Source organism: Malus sylvestris, chromosome 12 (genome assembly GCF_916048215.2).
Source record: "Malus sylvestris chromosome 12, drMalSylv7.2, whole genome shotgun sequence".
Taxonomy (NCBI): domain Eukaryota; kingdom Viridiplantae; phylum Streptophyta; class Magnoliopsida; order Rosales; family Rosaceae; genus Malus; species Malus sylvestris.
Genome location: NC_062271.1, coordinates 28,246,208 through 28,264,870, shown reverse-complemented (window position 1 = coordinate 28,264,870; position 18,663 = coordinate 28,246,208). Strand labels below are relative to the sequence as shown.

The window sequence follows — 18,663 nt, the reverse complement described above, 5'->3', positions numbered from 1 at the left end:
ACAATCATTAATCTGTGCATAAGCCACGCAATCTCAAGGTGAAAAATGCACGTCAAAAAGCATGTGAGGTGTTCATGGTGCCAAGTATTTTATTTTTGGGCCATTTTGTGGGCTCTAAAAGAACTCAACAGTCAACACCAAATTTGTCTGGGCCTGAAAGGGACCCACAAGTCCACAACAACATCCCCAACTTCTTCTTCTCCACAGTTCCCAACCCGAAGCTTGAAGCCCTTCTTCCTTCAACTTCAACGAACCAATCTCAAAACTTTCACTTCAGTTTCTCCACCAAGTTCCTGCAGTGAAAACCCGGAAAACCCCAGAAAAGTACTCTAATGGCGAGCAGTTTGCAGCTGCCAATCTCCATATCGTCAGCTTCTACGTCGTCGTTTAGACCCAGAAATGCTCGGAAGTTCACAGCTTGTTGTTCCGTTAAAGCGAAAGCAACGGCCAAAATCCCGATTCCTCCGATAAACCCCAAGGACCCCTTTCTTTCGAGGCTCGCTGCGGTGGCTGCCAAGTCCCCGGAAACCTTGCTTAACCGGCCGCCTCAAAATTCCGACTCTCTCCCTTACTTGGATGTGTTTGATGAACCTATTCTCATGGCCACTCCTGCCCAAGTACCTCTCTCTCTCTCTCTAAGTTTTTACTTAAAGTATGAATTGTTTATGTTTTTGAAGGATTGAAGTGAAATTTATAGATTAATTTGATGGGTACCATTGATATTATGGAAAGAATCTTAGTTTTGTATTGGTTAAGCAGGTTTTTGTTCAAAAATTTTAATTTTCAATTAGTTATTTGCATAGGTTTTAATGATATGGTAGTGCTAGTAGAATTTTCAGGTTTTTTCACTGTAAATTTGACTTGTTATTCTGCTTGAACTAGGTGGAAAGATCGGTTTCTTACAACGAGCATAGGCCCAGAAAGCCACCTCCAGACCTGCCCTCATTGTTACTCCACGGAAGAATAGTTTATATTGGCATGCCTGTGAGTTTTTAATCCAATATTTATGTTGTTGTAGATGCCATCTTATGGAAGTATCAAATTCTGCTGTGTTTTCGTACTTATCGTGTTATTGGGGTGATAGTTGGTAGGCCAGAGCATGTCTTCGGGGATGAGATGCAAAATCAAAATGGGGAAGTGTTTTTCTTGGTAAAGTAGTGGTTCCGAGTGTATGCGTTGAGGGTGTTCTCGGGGTAATTCAAAAGGGGAAGATATGACTAAACTATTCATAATAGGTTTCAATCAATCTTATTGTCACTTTGTTCGTGCATTTTGTGAAATCTGTTGAAAATTGCTCTTATGTTTCAGTTAGTGCCAGCAGTAACAGAGCTTATTGTTGCGGAATTGATGTATCTGCAATGGATGGATCCTAAACAACCAATATATATTTATATTAATTCGACGGGAACCACTCGTGATGATGGTGAAACCGTAAGTCTGGTGTTTCTGTTCAAAGTAAGATGCATATGAAATGATGTCTCTACCAATTATCTATATCAATGTATTCCAAATGCTTATTTTTCAGGTTGGCATGGAGTCAGAGGGATTTGCTATCTATGATGCTATGATGCAGTTGAAAAATGAGGTGATTTTCTTTAAGAATTGTTGTACTTTGCATAATTATTTGCTCTAACTTGGTGGTGGCCATGATGTTAGTGTTTTGGGTGTGGGTTTGGAGCTACTTGGGGTGTTTCTTGTTAAGTTGGAGATAATGCCATATGCAAGTGGTGGCACCATAGCAGTGGTGCGATGTGATGCTTTAGTAATTGGTGCTTGTGGTGATTATTTGGTGGTGAAAAAGTTGGGATGCAGTGAAAGTGAAAATTGTGGGGATGGTTTATAAATTCTATGTAGTAGTGTATATCGAGTTTTATATGCAGATTTATTGATTTTTTTATGTTCCTCTTCCTACTCTCTGAACTACATGTGCGAAGGGATTTGGACATTGGAAAGTAGGGAAATGATTTGCTTTCGGTTATGATATGAATGTTGTACGTTTTACCTTATTACATACTTGTTCTTGCTTATTCAGATACATACGGTTGCCGTTGGGGCTGCTATAGGTCAAGCTTGTCTATTGCTTTCAGCCGGAACTGAAGGCAAACGATTTATGATGCCACATGCCAAAGGTATGACGCATTTTTCTTTAAAAGGTTGCAATCTCAGATCTTTAAAACTTTCATTAATTTCGTTCAATCCTGCTTCAGCAATGATCCAGCAACCTCGTGTCCCATCATCTGGACTGATGCCTGCTAGTGACGTTCTTATTCGTGCAAAAGAGGTGAATTCCTCTTTCATTTCTTTCCACCATTTAATTGTTCTAGTCCTAATCACATATTTGTGCATCACCTCTTTATCTTGGCCTCTGAACTTATTTGGAGGATTCAAAACAGAAGGGTTTCATTCACATCTTTTTTATCTTTTCATTATGCAAAATATAATGATAGAAACTTTGTGGGGGGCTGTGAATTCTGTAACAATCTTTTGAATTTAATTTATTCTGTGCATTTGTGTAAACATTGACATTGTGTGAAGTACTTTGCAGGTAATCACAAATAGGGACATTCTCGTAAAGCTTCTGGCCAAACACACAGGAAATGTAAGCTTTATTTATAAGATTTAATCAGTGTACGAGCAAAAAGTAGGGAACTTATGCTATAGTGTTATTTTGTATTAGTCAGAGGAGGCTGTTGCTAAGGTGATGAGAAGACCATTTTATATGGATTCTACAACTGCTAAACAATTTGGGGTGATTGACAAGGTAAGTCCTTTGACATAGTCTTCATGTACCCTTTTTCAATATTTGTGGAAAGTTGACTGTTCTAGGGCGGCAATACCTGGTGCAGATCCTTTGGCGTGGTCAAGAAAAGATAATGGCAGATGTAGCCTCCCCTGAGGAATGGGATAAGACAGCTGGCGTCAAAGTTGTAGATGAACTTGGTGGTCTCTAAGGGAAGCAATGTGGTCATTATAGGTGAGTTAACCTTTTCTTCAGTATTTAACAACTGTCATTCATGGCTCGGTAATAATTAGGTGCACGGGCATGGCAGGTCGATCAGTGTTTATTTTAAGTGGGAGATTAGTATACGTTGTAGAGTTTCTCCATTTGTTTAAGGGTAATGGTATGAAGTTATGAACGTCCATGTATTGATTAGAAACCTGAGTCATGATCAGAAGAATGTTGTATTTATGCATACATTTTTCTGGGTGTGATCCGAACAGAATTTCCACAGCAGAGATTATACGGAAGGCACAGGCTACAAAGCCATTACCTAGTTGTATCTGGGTATGATTGTTGATGAGATACGCATGGCAGGCTGTTTTGCATTTGAATAAAACGACATGAACAACAGATTAAAGCATGGTTATAATAGAAAGTTGCAAGACACTGTGCAGATTGTTTTGGTTCCTGTATGTTCATAATGTTTATGGTAGCAAGATCCTTTCGGCTAGATTTCTGATCGGAATGCTTTTCTTGTTGTAGGAGTTATCACATGGATGCTGTAGGAGTTTTTACATGGTTGGTTGCTTGTCAGGGGCTCTTAGGTTATGGGTCGAAGCATTAATGTAAAGAGCGCTAAATTGTCTAGCGGGGAGTATAAAGATGGAAGGAACCAGACAGCGACCTGTTTACTTGCGAGGTTTGGAAGGAAGAGATTGAACAGTGATGCCAAATTGAATTGCCTCCAGAACAAATCTGAAGGGTGCAAAAAACATGTACTTTTTGATAGTTGAAGAATGACAACACTTTCTTACGTTCTATATTATCTTGGTCAAGTTTTTGGCAGGACGGAATGAATCCTCGTCTTTATTTTCCCTATCAAAAATAAGAAAGCTGAGTTTTTATGTTTGATGTCTTGGTGATGGATGACCTAGTGATCAAGTGAAAAATTCGACGGACAAAACGCTTGGTAATCCAATTTGTACCGTGTATAATGTGTCACTGCCAAACAAAGTTTCACATCGAAGAAACTTACGATGGTGAAAAATCGAAGTTATACAAACCAAAGTCTTTTCGATGTGAAACTTCCTGTTTAATTTGTTTTGTTTCTCAAAGAAATGGCAACATTTTTCAAACTTTTGGAAGACATGGTGGTGGAAATCCTGTCGAGGCTGCCTCCGAAATTTCTTATGCGATTCAAATGCGTTCAGAAGTCGTGGCACAATTTGATCAATAGCCCTAGCTTCGTGGCCATGCAGCTTTCCAGTTCCTCGACGTCCAGCATCATCGAACAGCATACTGTCCTCAACAACACGAACATTACCGGTGCGCGGGAAATACGAAATACGATTACCCTAGGCGACACATGCAGTAACGAGTAGGAAATCAGATGACGATGATGGAGTAGATAGGGATCAATGTCGTCGGATGTGGCTATGATAGGACTGTGTTGTCTTATGGCTGCCACTGATGGACGTGTTGTCTGCTATAACATCGATACACGAAAGCTCAGGTATCTTCCCGTTCGTGGCGCGGAAAGTCCAGGTTAATGCTAGCTTCTGTTTATGTGAACAGTAGCGTTTCAGTTAAGGGAGACAAGAAGCTTGAGGGCTTTGATATATAATTCCTCCAGATATTGATGAATGCAATATGCAGCGGATTGATGTTCGATAAGGATGACATTCTGTATCCCGATGTTCTCCATGGGGTCTCTCTTCTACCACTCATTTTGTATTACATTTAACCTTCAAAGTGTATAATCAATGTGTGTTAACGCACACAAAGTTTCTCAGCTCCAACATATTTACATGGAATAAAACATATGGAAGCCGATGGCTTGGCTAAATCGAGTCTCTCCTTCGACTTTGGATGCTGTTGGTTTGAGCATCCACCCCTTGCATCTACTCTATTTTTTTACATATGATGTTTCTGAGATTTTTGGACATAGAGCTACGTTTCTGTACATTCGCTCGGTTAAGCTGTGAATGAGAGAGTAAGTGATGGCATCAGCTCTCTAACGGTTACATAGCAGTGGGAAGGTTCCTATGAGCACATCCAAGTTAACACTCTAATTTACTTAGGAACCAAAGAATTGCTGGTTTGTCATAGATGTGATTGCCTTTTGTGCTTAAATTTGGAGAAAAATTGTAACTTTTGTGTAGCATGTTGATAAATTGTTGCAGAATGATTGCCAACTGTTCCGAAATCAGTCTTCATTGTGTTTGGTTTTAGTTAATTTGGAGATGGAACTGAGATTATGATGAATTTAAGTAGTGTGTGGATTGTCTTGCTGTTTTCTGTACACTAGTTGTAACTGCAGGATGTTTAGTTTAATATGTATCAGGCACTTGATGTTGAAGGATCGAAAGAGGACCAATGCGAGCTTACTAGAACCCCATATGGGAAACGATTCAAAAGTGCGGTTTGCATCGAAAAGAATGGAACTTCAACTTCTGTCTTTCACAGTGACTAATCAGAAATAAGCTACACTGAAATCCTCCTTTGAGGATTACTAACTTCTTCCTCAAATTTTTAGTTCCTCAGTCATATCAAGCAATTATAATTCGTTATACGTTGTAGCAAAACATTTATGTTACACCTGTTGTTCTAATATCACCTCTTTCAGGGTCGAATGTGACTTATGACGATTCAATGAACTCGCCAAACATCGTCTGGCTGGCTCCATTGCCAAGCAATTCAACTAAAGCTTGGGCAGCACCAGGTAACTTCGCCTAACCAATTTAAAGAAATTAGCTTCAGTGGTTATCATACAGTTATGTAATGCCGCTTGTTGATTTTCAGGTGTTCTTGTAGCGCTGGATGCCCGTCCAGACGGAATCATATATCGATATCTCATAACCGAATACGTAAATACGCAAGGGCTACATGCGAAGGTGCGAAGATTTAACTTATGAGATGCCAAGTTCCAGAAGATTACCAAAAACAATCTTTCATTCTGTCGTCAGATGATCTTGGGGAAGTTGCAGTAGATGTCAACTACTTGGATGTGTCGAATGCGGAATCAACGTTCCAGATTTTCATTTGCCAATGCTCTTTTCAAGGTTCTTAATCTTACCATATGCTTTCCTTTGGTCGCCTTATCTGTTCTACAGTACCAAGTAGCCGTGTCTCACTTTGCTTTGTTGTGTACTGCATTATACTATGAGTTTTCCTTGGTCGTCTTCTTTTCATCGGGATAGCGCTAGCGAGGCATGTAAGAAATTGTTTTGGTATATTTCATAAAATAAGATCCGAGTTTACGCAAGAGATTGCTTTGGTTTCTTCCGGAAGCAGATTGCGAGGCATGCAACCCGACTTTGCTGCAGTTGGTGTACTACTATTTTAAAGCAGTCATTTCAATAGTACCCTGGTTTCAACGCTTTTGGTTTACTTGCTTGTGTAGTAAGAAATCCCTTAAAAGTGCAGCATTTTACCATTGTGCTAGTAACGAGAGTTCGACTTCTTCGAATCATGCTGAGATTCTCGCTCTGCATGAAGCATCACATAAGTGCTTTTGGTTGAGAGCAGTCATGGAACATATTTTAAGCACTAATGGTCATACTTCCGTCTTCAACCTTCCTACTACCATCTTTGAAGACAATGCCGCATGTATTGAGTAGTTAAAAAATGGATACATCAAGAGAAACAACACCAGGCACATAGCGCCGAAATTCTTTTATTCTCACCAGCAATAACAACATCAGAACATTGAAGTCAAGCAAATCCGTTCTTAGGATAACCTGGCCGATCTCTTTACTAAGTCATTGCTCAAGTCTACTTTTCAGAAGCTCGTCCAAGGAATCGGTATGCGTAAATTTTCTAAGTTGAATTGCTTGTAGTTCTCTTATTTGGAAGTTATATCTAACTTAGGGGGAGTATCCAGAAGCATACTCACTTAATCTTAATGTACTTTTTTCCTACAATTAGGAGCATTTTTCCACTGGATTTTTGTTACCTAACGAGGTTTTGATGAGGCACCCATCATGGGATGATCATACTCCGTTGAGGTCACTACTTTTGTCATATTTGAAGTTTGTTTTAGACATTATGCATACTTCTCACTTTTCTCCTTAGTCTATGAATTTTTACCTACCTTAGGTTTTACCATAGCGAGGTTTTTGTGAGTTTTACTATCAATGCATACTTTCCTTTAAATTTGAGACTCGCATTCACCCGTTGTGCCGACGACTTCATCAACTGTTCTAGCTCATCTATTGAATACCTTATGCGAAGTTTTGTTTAAGTATTTACATAGTCAAGGGGAAATGTTGCAGTCCTATTAGATTATGAATGTGATTGTATAAATCCTAGTGTATCTAGGGATATCTTGATTATTCCCTTTAGTAGTTAATATCCTATTAGAGTTGTAATCATATAAGGGTAAGGATTTAACCTATCCTACTAGTATAAACAAAGGCACAATGGGGTGATACAACACACACCTCAGAATCACATCTCTCTCTTGCCGCCGACCCTCTCCCTCTCTGTCCTAAATACAATTCAGTCAAATAGGCTTACAACAATTAGATATTTGTAGGAATTTTTAATTAGTTTTTTAATAATTTCGATAATTTTTTTAATAATTTAAATTGTGGTTGACGTCATGATGATGTCAGCCTTGCGTCATATAAGCAGGGTGCTAGGCTAGGCAATTATTATCTGACTTCTCAATTGGGCTCGCCTTGAGCTCAATTGCCCAAATGGGATGGAGTGTTTTGGGGAGGGAAGAAAGTGAATTGAGTTGCCTATTATCAAAGCAATAAGCAATGGTGAAGTTGCTCTAAAACTACTCAAAGGAACCCTTGAGCCTGGCAGTTGAAGTTGTACCAGCCATTCTTTACCTCTCTGTTCATGCACACTTATCTCTCCTCACCTCCCTTAATCCCTCTGCAAAAACACTTTAATATGCTTCCTATATGTCTCACAAACAATGTTAAATCGAAGACCCTAATTTGACACCATTTATTTTGTCTTATTTTTTTCTCTTTAACAATCTTTTATTTGAGGAAAGTTGAAGATGTTTTCTACTATATATTCATCAATTGCCAATCATGAAGTTCATTTTCTCTCAAAATTTGTGATGATTTATGAGTTCATGAAGGCCACTTTACATGTTAAGCGAGTCATGAGATTTGCAGTTGAATGTGGCTTTTTTAGTAGATAAAAGTCATCAAATAAAAACAAGTTGGTGGGTTCCATTTTGGTTGCCCTCTACCTAACTCCATAGCGTGAAGATTCTTCTAGATGTAATTAAGAAGAAAAATACTAAGAAGATTATATTTTGTAGAACATATATAAATTATTTTTTGAGTAGAGGTAGACTTACATGTATTGTAGACTTCATCACTCATTGTAGAAATGTTCAATAAGTCATCAAGTGACTAAAAAGAATGTATGGTTACTTACCTTTGGGTTATTCATGGTGGATAATAAATGAGCGTACGTTTAATGTTTTAGTATCAACCCTTAATATCAAATTCAAGGATGGATGACCATAATTTCTTGGTTATCAAGTGACCCAAAGAACAGAATTTCAATGTATTGCTACATTACCTTGTGAGATTCTTTATTGCCTTGTGGGATTCTTTAAACTAAATCGTTTAGATTAGTAATGAAGAACTATTACGTGATTAATTCGAGACATTGATACTCATTTCATGCGAGTCTCTCACCCTCAGTAGAGTGTGATGGCACCAGGTCTCCAACCGTCATAATTGCAGAGAGGAATGTACAGATAGACGGGACCATCACTTTCCCATGTGATCTTCGGAAGCCAAAAGCAAAACATCAAGAAAGTGAAAAATAATAAGATCTTGATGAGTGCGAAATTATGGGATGTTTTAAAGTTGGTTAGTGACTGCTTGTCCCTCTCTCATACTGTATCTCATAACAATGGCATGTTCAGCCATTGAAACATTCAGAAAAGCTTAAATGCAAGAAACTATGGAAATCGCAGAAGAAAAGAGAAGAAGAGAGAACGAGACAGAAAAGTGACTTGCAAAAGAAGTTGTTGTATTAACTGAACAAAAACTAAACAATTACACCCTTATCCAGCCTTATATAGCAGCTGTCCAAACTTAATGACTAAGTAATCTAATATCCTTCATTTAGCTGATGTGTATAGATACATAAGAAAAGACTCAAATACCCCATACATTGTTAATACTCCCCCTCAATCTCAGCTGGGATATCCCAGTCGGAGATTGGAACAATGATGAACAAACAGAGGACTATGTAATCCTTTAGTTAAGACATCTGCAATCTGAGCCTCAGTGGGAATATACTGTACCTGCAGATCACCTTTTTTGCACCCGTTCACGAACAAAATGAAAATCAGTATCTAAGTGTTTAATCCTAGTATGAAAAACTGGATTAGAACACAATGCCAATGTAGACAGATTATCACAATGGACCAATGGTACTGAAGGAAGAAACATATGGAGATCCTTAAGAACTAATCGGATCCAAGCCACATCCGCTGCTGCATTAGCTAAGGCTTTATATTCAGCCTCCGTTGAGCTTCGAGAAACACTGCCTTGTTTCTTAGACTGCCAGGACACAGGATTTGAGCCCAGAAAAACAATGTAACCAGTAGTCGACCTCCTTGTATTTATATCTGCTGCCCAATCAGCATCACTATAAGCCAATAAATCCATATTGGCTTGAGCAGAGTAAGTTAATCCACATTGCCATGTACCCTTCAAATACCGGAGGATTCTTTTAACGAGACAGAAATGAGCTTCAGTTGGAGTTGTCATGAATTGGCAAGCATAGTTGACCGCATATGCAATATCAGGCCGTGTAAAGGTGAGATATTGCAATGCACCAACTAAACTTCTGTAAACTGTAGGATCAGCTAATGGTTCTCCTTCATCTTTGAGCAATTGAGTATGAGGTTTACTTGGAGTGGAACAAGGTCTGCAATTTATCATGCCGGCCTTATGGAGTAGATCAGTCACATACTTGGATTGATTAATGAATATATCACCATTATCTTTGTACGTGATTTGAAGTCCCAAAAAATAAGTAAGCTTGCCCATGTCCTTCATATCAAAAGCACTACTCAATTCAGCAATCACTTGTTGAATAAGGAAAGATGAAGAACCTGTGATGATGATATCATCCACATATAACAACAAGATCACTACATCATTCCCACACACTTTCACAAACAAACTAGGATCTGAATGAGATGACTGAAAGTCTAAAGAAGGTAAATAACTTGTAAACTTGGCATTCCATGCCCTTGGAGCCTGTTTAAGACCATATAAGGACTTGAGAAGCTTGCACACATGATTAGGATGCTGAGGATCTTGAAAACCCTGAGGTTGTTTCATAAAAACTTCTTCTTGTAATTCACCATGAAGAAAAGCGTTCTTTACATCCAACTGCCGCAATTCCCATCCTTGCATAGCAGCAAGAGACAAAACCAGCCTCACTGTTGTATGTCTTACTACCGGACTAAAAGTCTCATCATAGTCCAATCCTTGTTCCTGACTATAACCCTGAGCAACTAAACGTGCCTTATATCTGGACACTTTGCCATCTTGATCCTTCTTGATCTTGTACACCCATTTGCTCCCTATGACATTTCTGTCAACCGGAGGTGGTACGAGCTCCCAAGTACCTTGTTTTTGTAAAGACACAAATTCTTCCTTCATAGCATTCCTCCAATCCTCAGAAAGAACAGCTTGTTTATAATGAGAAGGTTCTAGTGAATCATGAATGTCAAGAATCGCAGTGAATCCACAAAACATCACATCATTATCAACAGAAGTATTTGAGGCAGAAGCATAATAAGCAGAGTAGTCTTTTCGCTGCAGGACTCCACTTTTTAAACGTGTAACCATATTATGCTCAGAAGAAGTATGTATAACAGGAGATGAAGATACCTGATTTTGGTCAAGATCAAGGACATGCAACACTTGAGAGGAAGAAGGAGAGGGATGTAGTGTAGTAGCTTGTATATCTGATGAAGAATGCAGAACTGGACTTGAAGAGAGACTGGAAGATTGAGATGCCATAGAATGCATATCCACAGATTGATCATTCCCACCAATTTCTTCTCTTGTTGGGGTAGAGGAATTAGGAACCACAATATATCTCATTCTTGGTAACTCTTGCTGTGAGGAAACAACCGGTGAAGAAATATGGACAGAAGAATGAGACTTCTTAAAAGGAAACACATTCTCATCATGGATGACATGCCTTGATAACAATAACCTTTGTGTATTCCGATTATAGCACAACACTCCCTTATATCCAATAGAGTATCCCAAAAACACACATTCATCACTTCGAGCTTGTAACTTATTGACATTATAAGGTCTTAAGTAGGGATAGACTGCAGTACCAAAAATCTTTAAGGAACTCAGAGATGGTGATTGGGCAAACAATTTAACATAGGGAGACACCATTTCTAAGTTTTGGCAAGGCATTCTATTAATCAAAAACACTGCATGACTACAAGCATGAAACCAAAACTGTTGAGGTAACCCTGCAGCACTCAATAATGTCACAGTAATCTCAATAATATGCCTGTGTTTCCGTTCTGCCAACCCATTCTGTTGAGGGGTATAAGGACAAGAGACAAGATGTAATATCCCATTTGTATCCAGAAATTGTTTAAACAACCTACTCATATACTCTCCTCCGCCATCAGATTGCAGTGTTTTAATATTGCATTTGAAATGATTTATAACAAATGCATGAAACTTAACAAACACAGAATGTGCATTCATCTACAAAGATTACATAATATCTGTAACCTTCAAGAGATACAGTGGGTGAAGGTCCCCACATCAGTATGCACTTTCTCAAAAGGAACACTAGACTTATTACAGTGAGAATGAAATGGTTGTCTAGTCATCTTACCCCTAATACAAGCTGAACATAACTGTGGACTGTTATCTAAAGAGACAGATATCTGAGACTCCTTCAACATTTTCAACTGAACTTCATTAGTAGGATGCCCAAGTCGTTGATGCCAAATTGAAGTCTTCACAAGTTGTCCCATAAGAGCTTGAGGTGTATTATTTACTAGTTGAGAATAGTTGAAAAACTGCTGCTGAGGAATGTAACACAAGCCACTACTACTACTCCTTCCTCTCAGTAGAACTTTCTTTGTTGCCTTGTCCTGCACCCAGAAACCAAATTCATCAAGTATAACATAGCAGTGATTATCTTTGCATAGTCTATACACAGATAATAAACTAGCTGCTAATTGAGGAACATGTAAAACCATTTGAAGGGTTAAAGGTTTGGAAGAAGTTAAAAGAGAACCCGAACCAGTATTGGCTACAGGTAAACCTTCTCCATTGCCCACTGTGATCCTGTCAGTGCCTTCAAAAGGAGTAATAAGTGTCAAATGATCCAGATCAGCTGTCATATGGTGTGTAGCCCCTGTGTCGAGCACCCAATTTTGTTGAGAAGAAGAAGGAAGGTTTGGATGAGCTTGTGCAGTGAAAGCATTGAAAGAAGAAGGAGGTTGAGCACCTTGATATGCATAATTTCCTCGATGATAACAATTGAGAGCAGAATGACCTTTCTTCCCACAGATTTGACACTCCAGAATTGGAGGAGCAGAGCTTGAGCTGGCATCATACCTTGAATAGCAATTAGTAGCGGTGTGGCCTCTTTTATGACATATTTGACATTCAGGAATCAATGTTGGCTTAAAACCACTATTTCCATTCCAATTCTGCCAATTTGAACCTCCTTTAGAACTACCAGAAAAACCATTACTGTTTGATCCTCCAGGAAAACCATTGCTCTTTGATCCTCCAGAAAAACCATTACTGTTTGATCCTCCAGGAAAACCATTGGAATTGCCTGAGAATCTGCCATTATTATTCCCATTGTATCTGGACCTATTGTTAAATCTTCCATTGTTTCCGCCATTATGCTGATATCCTCTATGATTCTGAAAATTCCCATTTCCTTGTTGATGAAAATGAGGCAGAGAAGCCTGAGAAACTATGCCACCAGTGGGTCTGTGAGCAGTACTTTGAGAAGAATTAGTAGCTTCAGTGACAAAACCATAGCCACCAGAGAAGTACTGAGAAGCTCCTTGATCTTGTGAGGAATGAGCATTAGAAGATTCTCCTTGACAATACATGGCTGACATAGGAAAATGCAAAGTAGACTGCGAATCATCAGCTGTTCTCTCAGCAGCCAACAATTGTGCTCGGAATTCTTTTAAAGAAATAGGAGTTTCACGAGCCACAATCACAGTACGAATCATATTAAACTCAGCCGGTAAACCCGCAAGAGCAACAACAATAAGGTCATTCTCAGACACTACTTCACCTGCCGCCAGTAGCTGATCTTTAAGAGCCTTAAGCCTCAACATATATTTTTCAACACTATCAGACCCTTTCTTGATAGTCAACAATTCAGTTTTGAGATGATTCACCCGTGCTCTGGAAACAGTAGCATATCTGTCCTGCAAATTCATCCAAGCTTCATGTGCAGTTTTACAACCGACAACATATTCCACAGCCTCATCACCTAATGTAGCAAGAAGAAGACTAACAAGAGCGCGGTCTTGTTTAATCCATTCCTTGTAAGCTGCTGTAATCTCAGTAGTGATACCATTAGCTTCAGTGAACACAAACTTCGGTGGACAAACCGATGTGCCATCAAAGTGATCAAACAAATCATATCCCTCAAGCACCGATCGAAATTGAAAAGACCACTTGACAAAATTATCATCTTGCAGCTGAATGGTGAACATACCAAGAAGACTTTCCACTTTGAGTGTATTCATATCGAGACGTCAACAAGAACCAAGAAAGGAAACAAACAGGAGCAAATCACAATAGGCTTCGTGCCGATCAGCAATTCAGAAAGAAGCAAGGCTTCGTGCCCAAACAATCAGCAAGTCAGAAAGAATCAAGGCTTCGTGCCCAAACAATCAGCAATGGCAAAAAGAATTTCAGAAAGAATCAAGGCTTCGTGCCCAAACAATCAGCAATTTAGAAGAAATCAAGGCTTTGTGCCCAAACTGTAAGGAGCTTCGTGCTCAAAAACACATCAAGTAAGCAAACCACAATAGGCTTCATGCCCTAACATGTATCACATCAACAAATCGTAGATCCATAGCCATACCATGAAATTAAACACAAAGGCCAGAAAATATGGACCAGAAAACACCAAAATCAAGTGGATATAACCTGAGTCAGCACCGACGAACCGAAACCAAAACTCCGTCGACAAAAGCAGAAACCACCGCCTCGCAGATTCGGCGGGAAAAAAAAACTCCAAAGCTTGATGAGCCCGTCAGGATCCTCTTCACATATTCACCAAACCTAAGCTCTTGATACCATCATAACAATGGCATGTTCAGCCATTGAAACATTCAGAAAAGCTTAAATGCAAGAAACTATGGAAATCGCAGAAGAAAAGAGAAGAAGAGAGAACGAGACAGAAAAGTGACTTGCAAAAGAAGTTGTTGTATTAACTGAACAAAAACTAAACAATTACACCCTTATCCAGCCTTATATAGCAGCTGTCCAAACTTAATGACTAAGTAATCTAATATCCTTCATTTAGCTGATGTGTATAGATACATAAGAAAAGACTCAAATACCCCATACATTGTTAATAGTATCAGCAGGAAGTTTGGGGTCAGGCCCAGAGGTGAGCCATTAACATGAGAAAAAAGATCATGATCAATAGGGACGCATCTAACACGTCCAATTGAGAAAATTGATCACTGTAAGCTTGAAAAAGTGAGCCACATTAGGTCCGGAAGGAAGAGATGGAGCGGAAGAGAGAGAGGAAGCCGTTGCCATGGGAGAAGGAGAGAGAAAAAAATGTAGGTTAATACCAATTAGAAATAATAATTCCATTCATAGCACAATATATATACAAGCGTGTGTACTAGACAATTAAAATCTCTACAAATCAGAAATACAATCAAAATCAAATTACAATATTAATTTCTAAACCTTAAGAGATATTATTTCCTTAGACAAGATTCCTTCTCTAAGTAGCTACCATCCTGCATCAAAGACAACAAACACTTCTAATTTACATAGCAGATGGATTATTTACCATAACTAAGCGACACTCTTGAATTACCAACCCAGTAGAGATCAGAAAGCGTCATTGACCTAGTTCATTATCCCAGCCCTAATTGCTACATGCATACAGGGTGTCTCACCTAGTTAATTATTCTCTCAAGCACACACACCGCGGTGGAGTAATCACACTGGTTGTAAATCAATCTCTTGGAAACGCATTGGATCGTTACATGAAAAGGAGCCAGTGGCGATCATGTTCCTGAGACCCGATTTTGTCCTGAAGTATTGAGGCCGCAACCTCTTCACCACCCAAATAAGAAACCGAATAGTGTGAATTACACCGACTATGACCAGCAACGCAATCCAAGGATAAAAGCAATTCTTGTAAATGCTGAAATATGAATCGTAAATGCTGTTACCAGGGATGATCAAGAACAGCACTTGGAGGTAGGTGAGTGCCAGGAATGTAAGGGTGACGCACATGGACATCGATAAGAGCCACATGCACAACCGATTGTGGAGAGGAAATCCACTAATGAGCAAAAGTGTGACACACAAAGAAGCAAGGAACGAGGTGGTATTGTATTTTATGAAAGTGACGAAATCGTGTTCCCAAACGTAGCCTAACACTGCAGTTCCAGCAATACATATATTATCTGCAGCGCAACCAGCTTTGGTAGAGTTGGTATCATCACTTTGCCAAACACCACCAGGTGGGTTAACTACGGCTTGAAAAGTCATGGTCGAGATCATCGTAGCCACAACCATCAGCATGCCACGTGTCTCGACCAACCAATCACTCGGATATCTCACCCATTTCATCAATTTTATCCACCACCGCCTTGCTGGCTTTGATCCCTTAACATCAGCAGCGGCAACATCTGAGTTAGGCTTATCATTTTCATCATTTTCTCTTCTGGTTAATTCGGCGTCTATCAGAATCTGTTGAATTTCTAAGCTTCTGCTAAAGTCCTCTCTTGCAATGCTGCTGTACTCTAAGATATCTAACATGGTCAGAGACATCCCATTCATTCCAATTGCTTCTGCTCTTATAGCATCAACGGAAAGCAGGTAACGTATAGTCTGTAAATAATATAAACAGTTTATTAATTTGGTGGAAATTATGCTCCTAGGGGAACAAACAATAGAAAGCGCACACATAAATTTGGGTTAATCTCAGTTTAGTACTATGTATTTTCTTGTTTTTTAACATTTGATACATCAAAATAATTTTTCCCAATTTGGTACTTAATTAAAGTCTTAATTATGAGACTCTTTCACAGATCCGTTAAGTTTTCTGTTAGAACGACATGACGCCCATGTTGACAATGAATAGACACCACGTGTCAATATAGGCCCACATGGATATTAAAAAATTTTTAAATAAAAAATAAAAAAAATAAAAAAACTGAAAACCTACAAACCTAAAAACCTAAAAGGTGAAGATCATTTAAAATAAAAAGGAGGTCGTGCAGCTGACCATGAAGGTCTCCAACGACCACCACGGCAGATTCCAGGCCTAACTGATCGACGTTGGCTTCTTTGTGGAGGATCTTGGATGTGCAGAGGACCAAGCTATCGAAACGTCTACAGGAAACACGTCTGGCAATTCGGTCGGGTCCAGATTTCTAGATGCCTATAAAAAACGAACATGAGGTCCCTAACCCATTCAAGACTAAGCTTTCCGCCGGCCGGCCAGCCAACTGAGGTTTTTGGATTAGGCCATGGCGATGATGGGTTGTCTTCGGATTCGGAGTTGGTGACGGCGGAAGACGCCGAATCGATGACCGGCAACGATTCTTCTGCTAATACTTCTTGCAATTTTTTGAGATGCAGATGGACAGGGAAGGGAACCCATATGCAGCACAAAAAAAGGAGTGGATTCATTCCACCGCCGCCCCATGCGTAGTCGAAGGGAGAGAGATAGAGGCTCAAATTTGCTCTGCAATTCCTCCTGAATGTTTATCAGATAACTTAGTTTTTAATTTTTTTTAATTATTTTTGACATGTGCCACTCGTAGGTGCTATGTCATTAACGGATATTCTGCCGGAATCTTAATGAATGTATAAAAATGTCACAGAATTATGATTTTAGATATTAAATTAAGATGAAAAACCTTCTTTATCCCCACAAGCTATATATAAAGGGGAACAAACAAAAGAAAATTTACACGTGAACATATATTAATTAATATAGTAAAAACTTAAGAATATCCAGTATAGAAAATGGAAATATATATATATATATATATATACGTACCTTAATTTGCCTTAGCATCAATGCTAAGTGCAGGATGGTCACACCACCATCACAGCCAGCTCTTGAGTTGAGGAACTCACCATTGCTGTCGACTCTTTCAACCAACAGTTTCAAGCACTCTAACTGGTTGTGTTTAATACACAAGTGCAAAACTGTTTCTTTCGATTTGTTTTCAACTTTGACATAAATGGACTCAGGATTTTTATCAATCAACTTCTGGAGCACCTCAACTTCTCCTCTCATGGCTGCATAGTGAAGAGGGATTCTTCCGTTTTCATCATAACGCAAGCACGCTTCAGCATACACAGATAACAAAGCTTCGACAGTGTCCTTGTGGCCCTCAGCAGAAGCCAAGTGCAGGGGTGTGCGTCTGTCGGCATCCACCTGCTCTGCAAGTTTGGGATTGTGAGTGCAAAGGGCTTTGGTAAATTCAGCGTGGCCGAGCAAAGCTGAAACATGCAAGGGCGTTCCGGTTTCGCCGGCCTGCAGGGATATTCTCCTTAGAATTTCTGGGTCATTTTCAATCAACCTGTTTAAGTATTCTACACCCCCAGTCCGTGATGCCTTGTACACTTCGTCTTCACCATGCCGTGTGATCCGTGACTCCGTGTACACTTCATCTTCATCATGTCGTGTGATCTCCATTGTTTTTTTTTTCCCTCTCTTTATGAACTTTGCTTCACTTACAAAATTGTTTAGAGAGCAATTATTTATAATAGCGAACAAAACTCATTTTTGGTTGTCAGAAGAGCACTTCTAACCCTGTCGTAAAACAATTTTATAAACACCCTGCCTAAGGAGATTACTTTAAGGTGATTCGTGTATATCCATAGACTTATTCTAACCATTGAAGCTTGTGTGGAGCTCGCAAATTATCGACGACCAAGACCAGTCCCCATCCTGCATGTTAGTGGTCAAAATCTTATTTTTAATGTAGCAAAATGTTTTATATTGCCGGAGAAATTTGTATGGACAAAAATACACTTTGAAGTACCAAAGCAATCGTGTTGATAAGGGTGGGCACTCGTGGAACCGCATCGAACTGCAACAAAATAAACCGTAAAAAATTGTGTTGATAAAAAAAGTCAACTAAGATTTAAAAACCAGACTGAACATTTCCAGTTTTTATCTTAGCAGATTAGCTCTGAATCACACTGTGAATATAAATAAGTGTTATATAAATGTAAAAGTTAGAGAGATAACCTTTATAGTGAGTGGACCGAAGCAGAGGTAAAATATCACACTGTAATTAAAATACAAGGAGATGGCAAATTAAAGAGGGGGGATGGATGATATTATTGATCTGTTTTTCCGTATCCTTTGATTGCATTCGAGTGCTCTATTTATAGAGCAACTCAAACAACCGTATTAATTACATATGGAAATTTATAGCATGTAACCTTTGACAAACATGATCTCCTGCATCCAGAGTCACT

General features: G+C 39.1%; 2 protein-coding genes across 5 annotated transcripts in view; one reads left to right on the top strand and one right to left on the bottom strand.

Annotated features, from left to right (window-relative positions):
- The window catches only part of LOC126594459 (ankyrin repeat-containing protein BDA1-like), a 152,002-nt gene extending 134,025 nt beyond the window's left edge, over positions 1 to 17,977 (bottom strand). For 2 of the 4 annotated variants that reach the window (XM_050260790.1, XM_050260789.1), the window contains exon 1: positions 17,757 to 17,961. In XM_050260790.1, the coding sequence (XP_050116747.1) occupies positions 17,757 to 17,872 (116 nt within the window). In that variant the 5' untranslated portion in view covers positions 17,873 to 17,961. Of the gene's footprint in view, positions 1 to 14,883; positions 16,051 to 17,227 lie in introns of those variants that run through there. The other 2 variants (XM_050260794.1, XM_050260793.1) reach the window with 2 other exon arrangements.
- On the top strand, positions 198 to 3,846 carry LOC126594478 (ATP-dependent Clp protease proteolytic subunit-related protein 3, chloroplastic-like). The gene is made up of 10 exons (XM_050260817.1): positions 198 to 617; positions 883 to 984; positions 1,309 to 1,431; positions 1,526 to 1,585; positions 2,033 to 2,129; positions 2,208 to 2,281; positions 2,546 to 2,599; positions 2,678 to 2,761; positions 2,847 to 2,974; positions 3,485 to 3,846. Exons 1-9 carry the CDS (start codon positions 333 to 335, stop codon positions 2,949 to 2,951), a joined length of 984 nt encoding a protein of 327 aa, XP_050116774.1. The 5' UTR covers positions 198 to 332; the 3' UTR covers positions 2,952 to 2,974; positions 3,485 to 3,846.
- Positions 17,978 to 18,663: the final 686 nt, after the last annotated feature.

Bases quoted from the DNA above. Each gene is read 5' to 3' on its own strand.
- LOC126594478 (XM_050260817.1), top strand. From the start codon at position 333: ATGGCGAGCAGTTTGCAGCTGCCAATCTCCATATCGTCAGCTTCTACG. The intron at 2,130-2,207 runs GTATGACGCATT...ATCCTGCTTCAG, and splicing joins TATGATGCCACATGCCAAAG to CAATGATCCAGCAACCTCGT. The intron at 2,282-2,545 runs GTGAATTCCTCT...AGTACTTTGCAG, and splicing joins TTCTTATTCGTGCAAAAGAG to GTAATCACAAATAGGGACAT.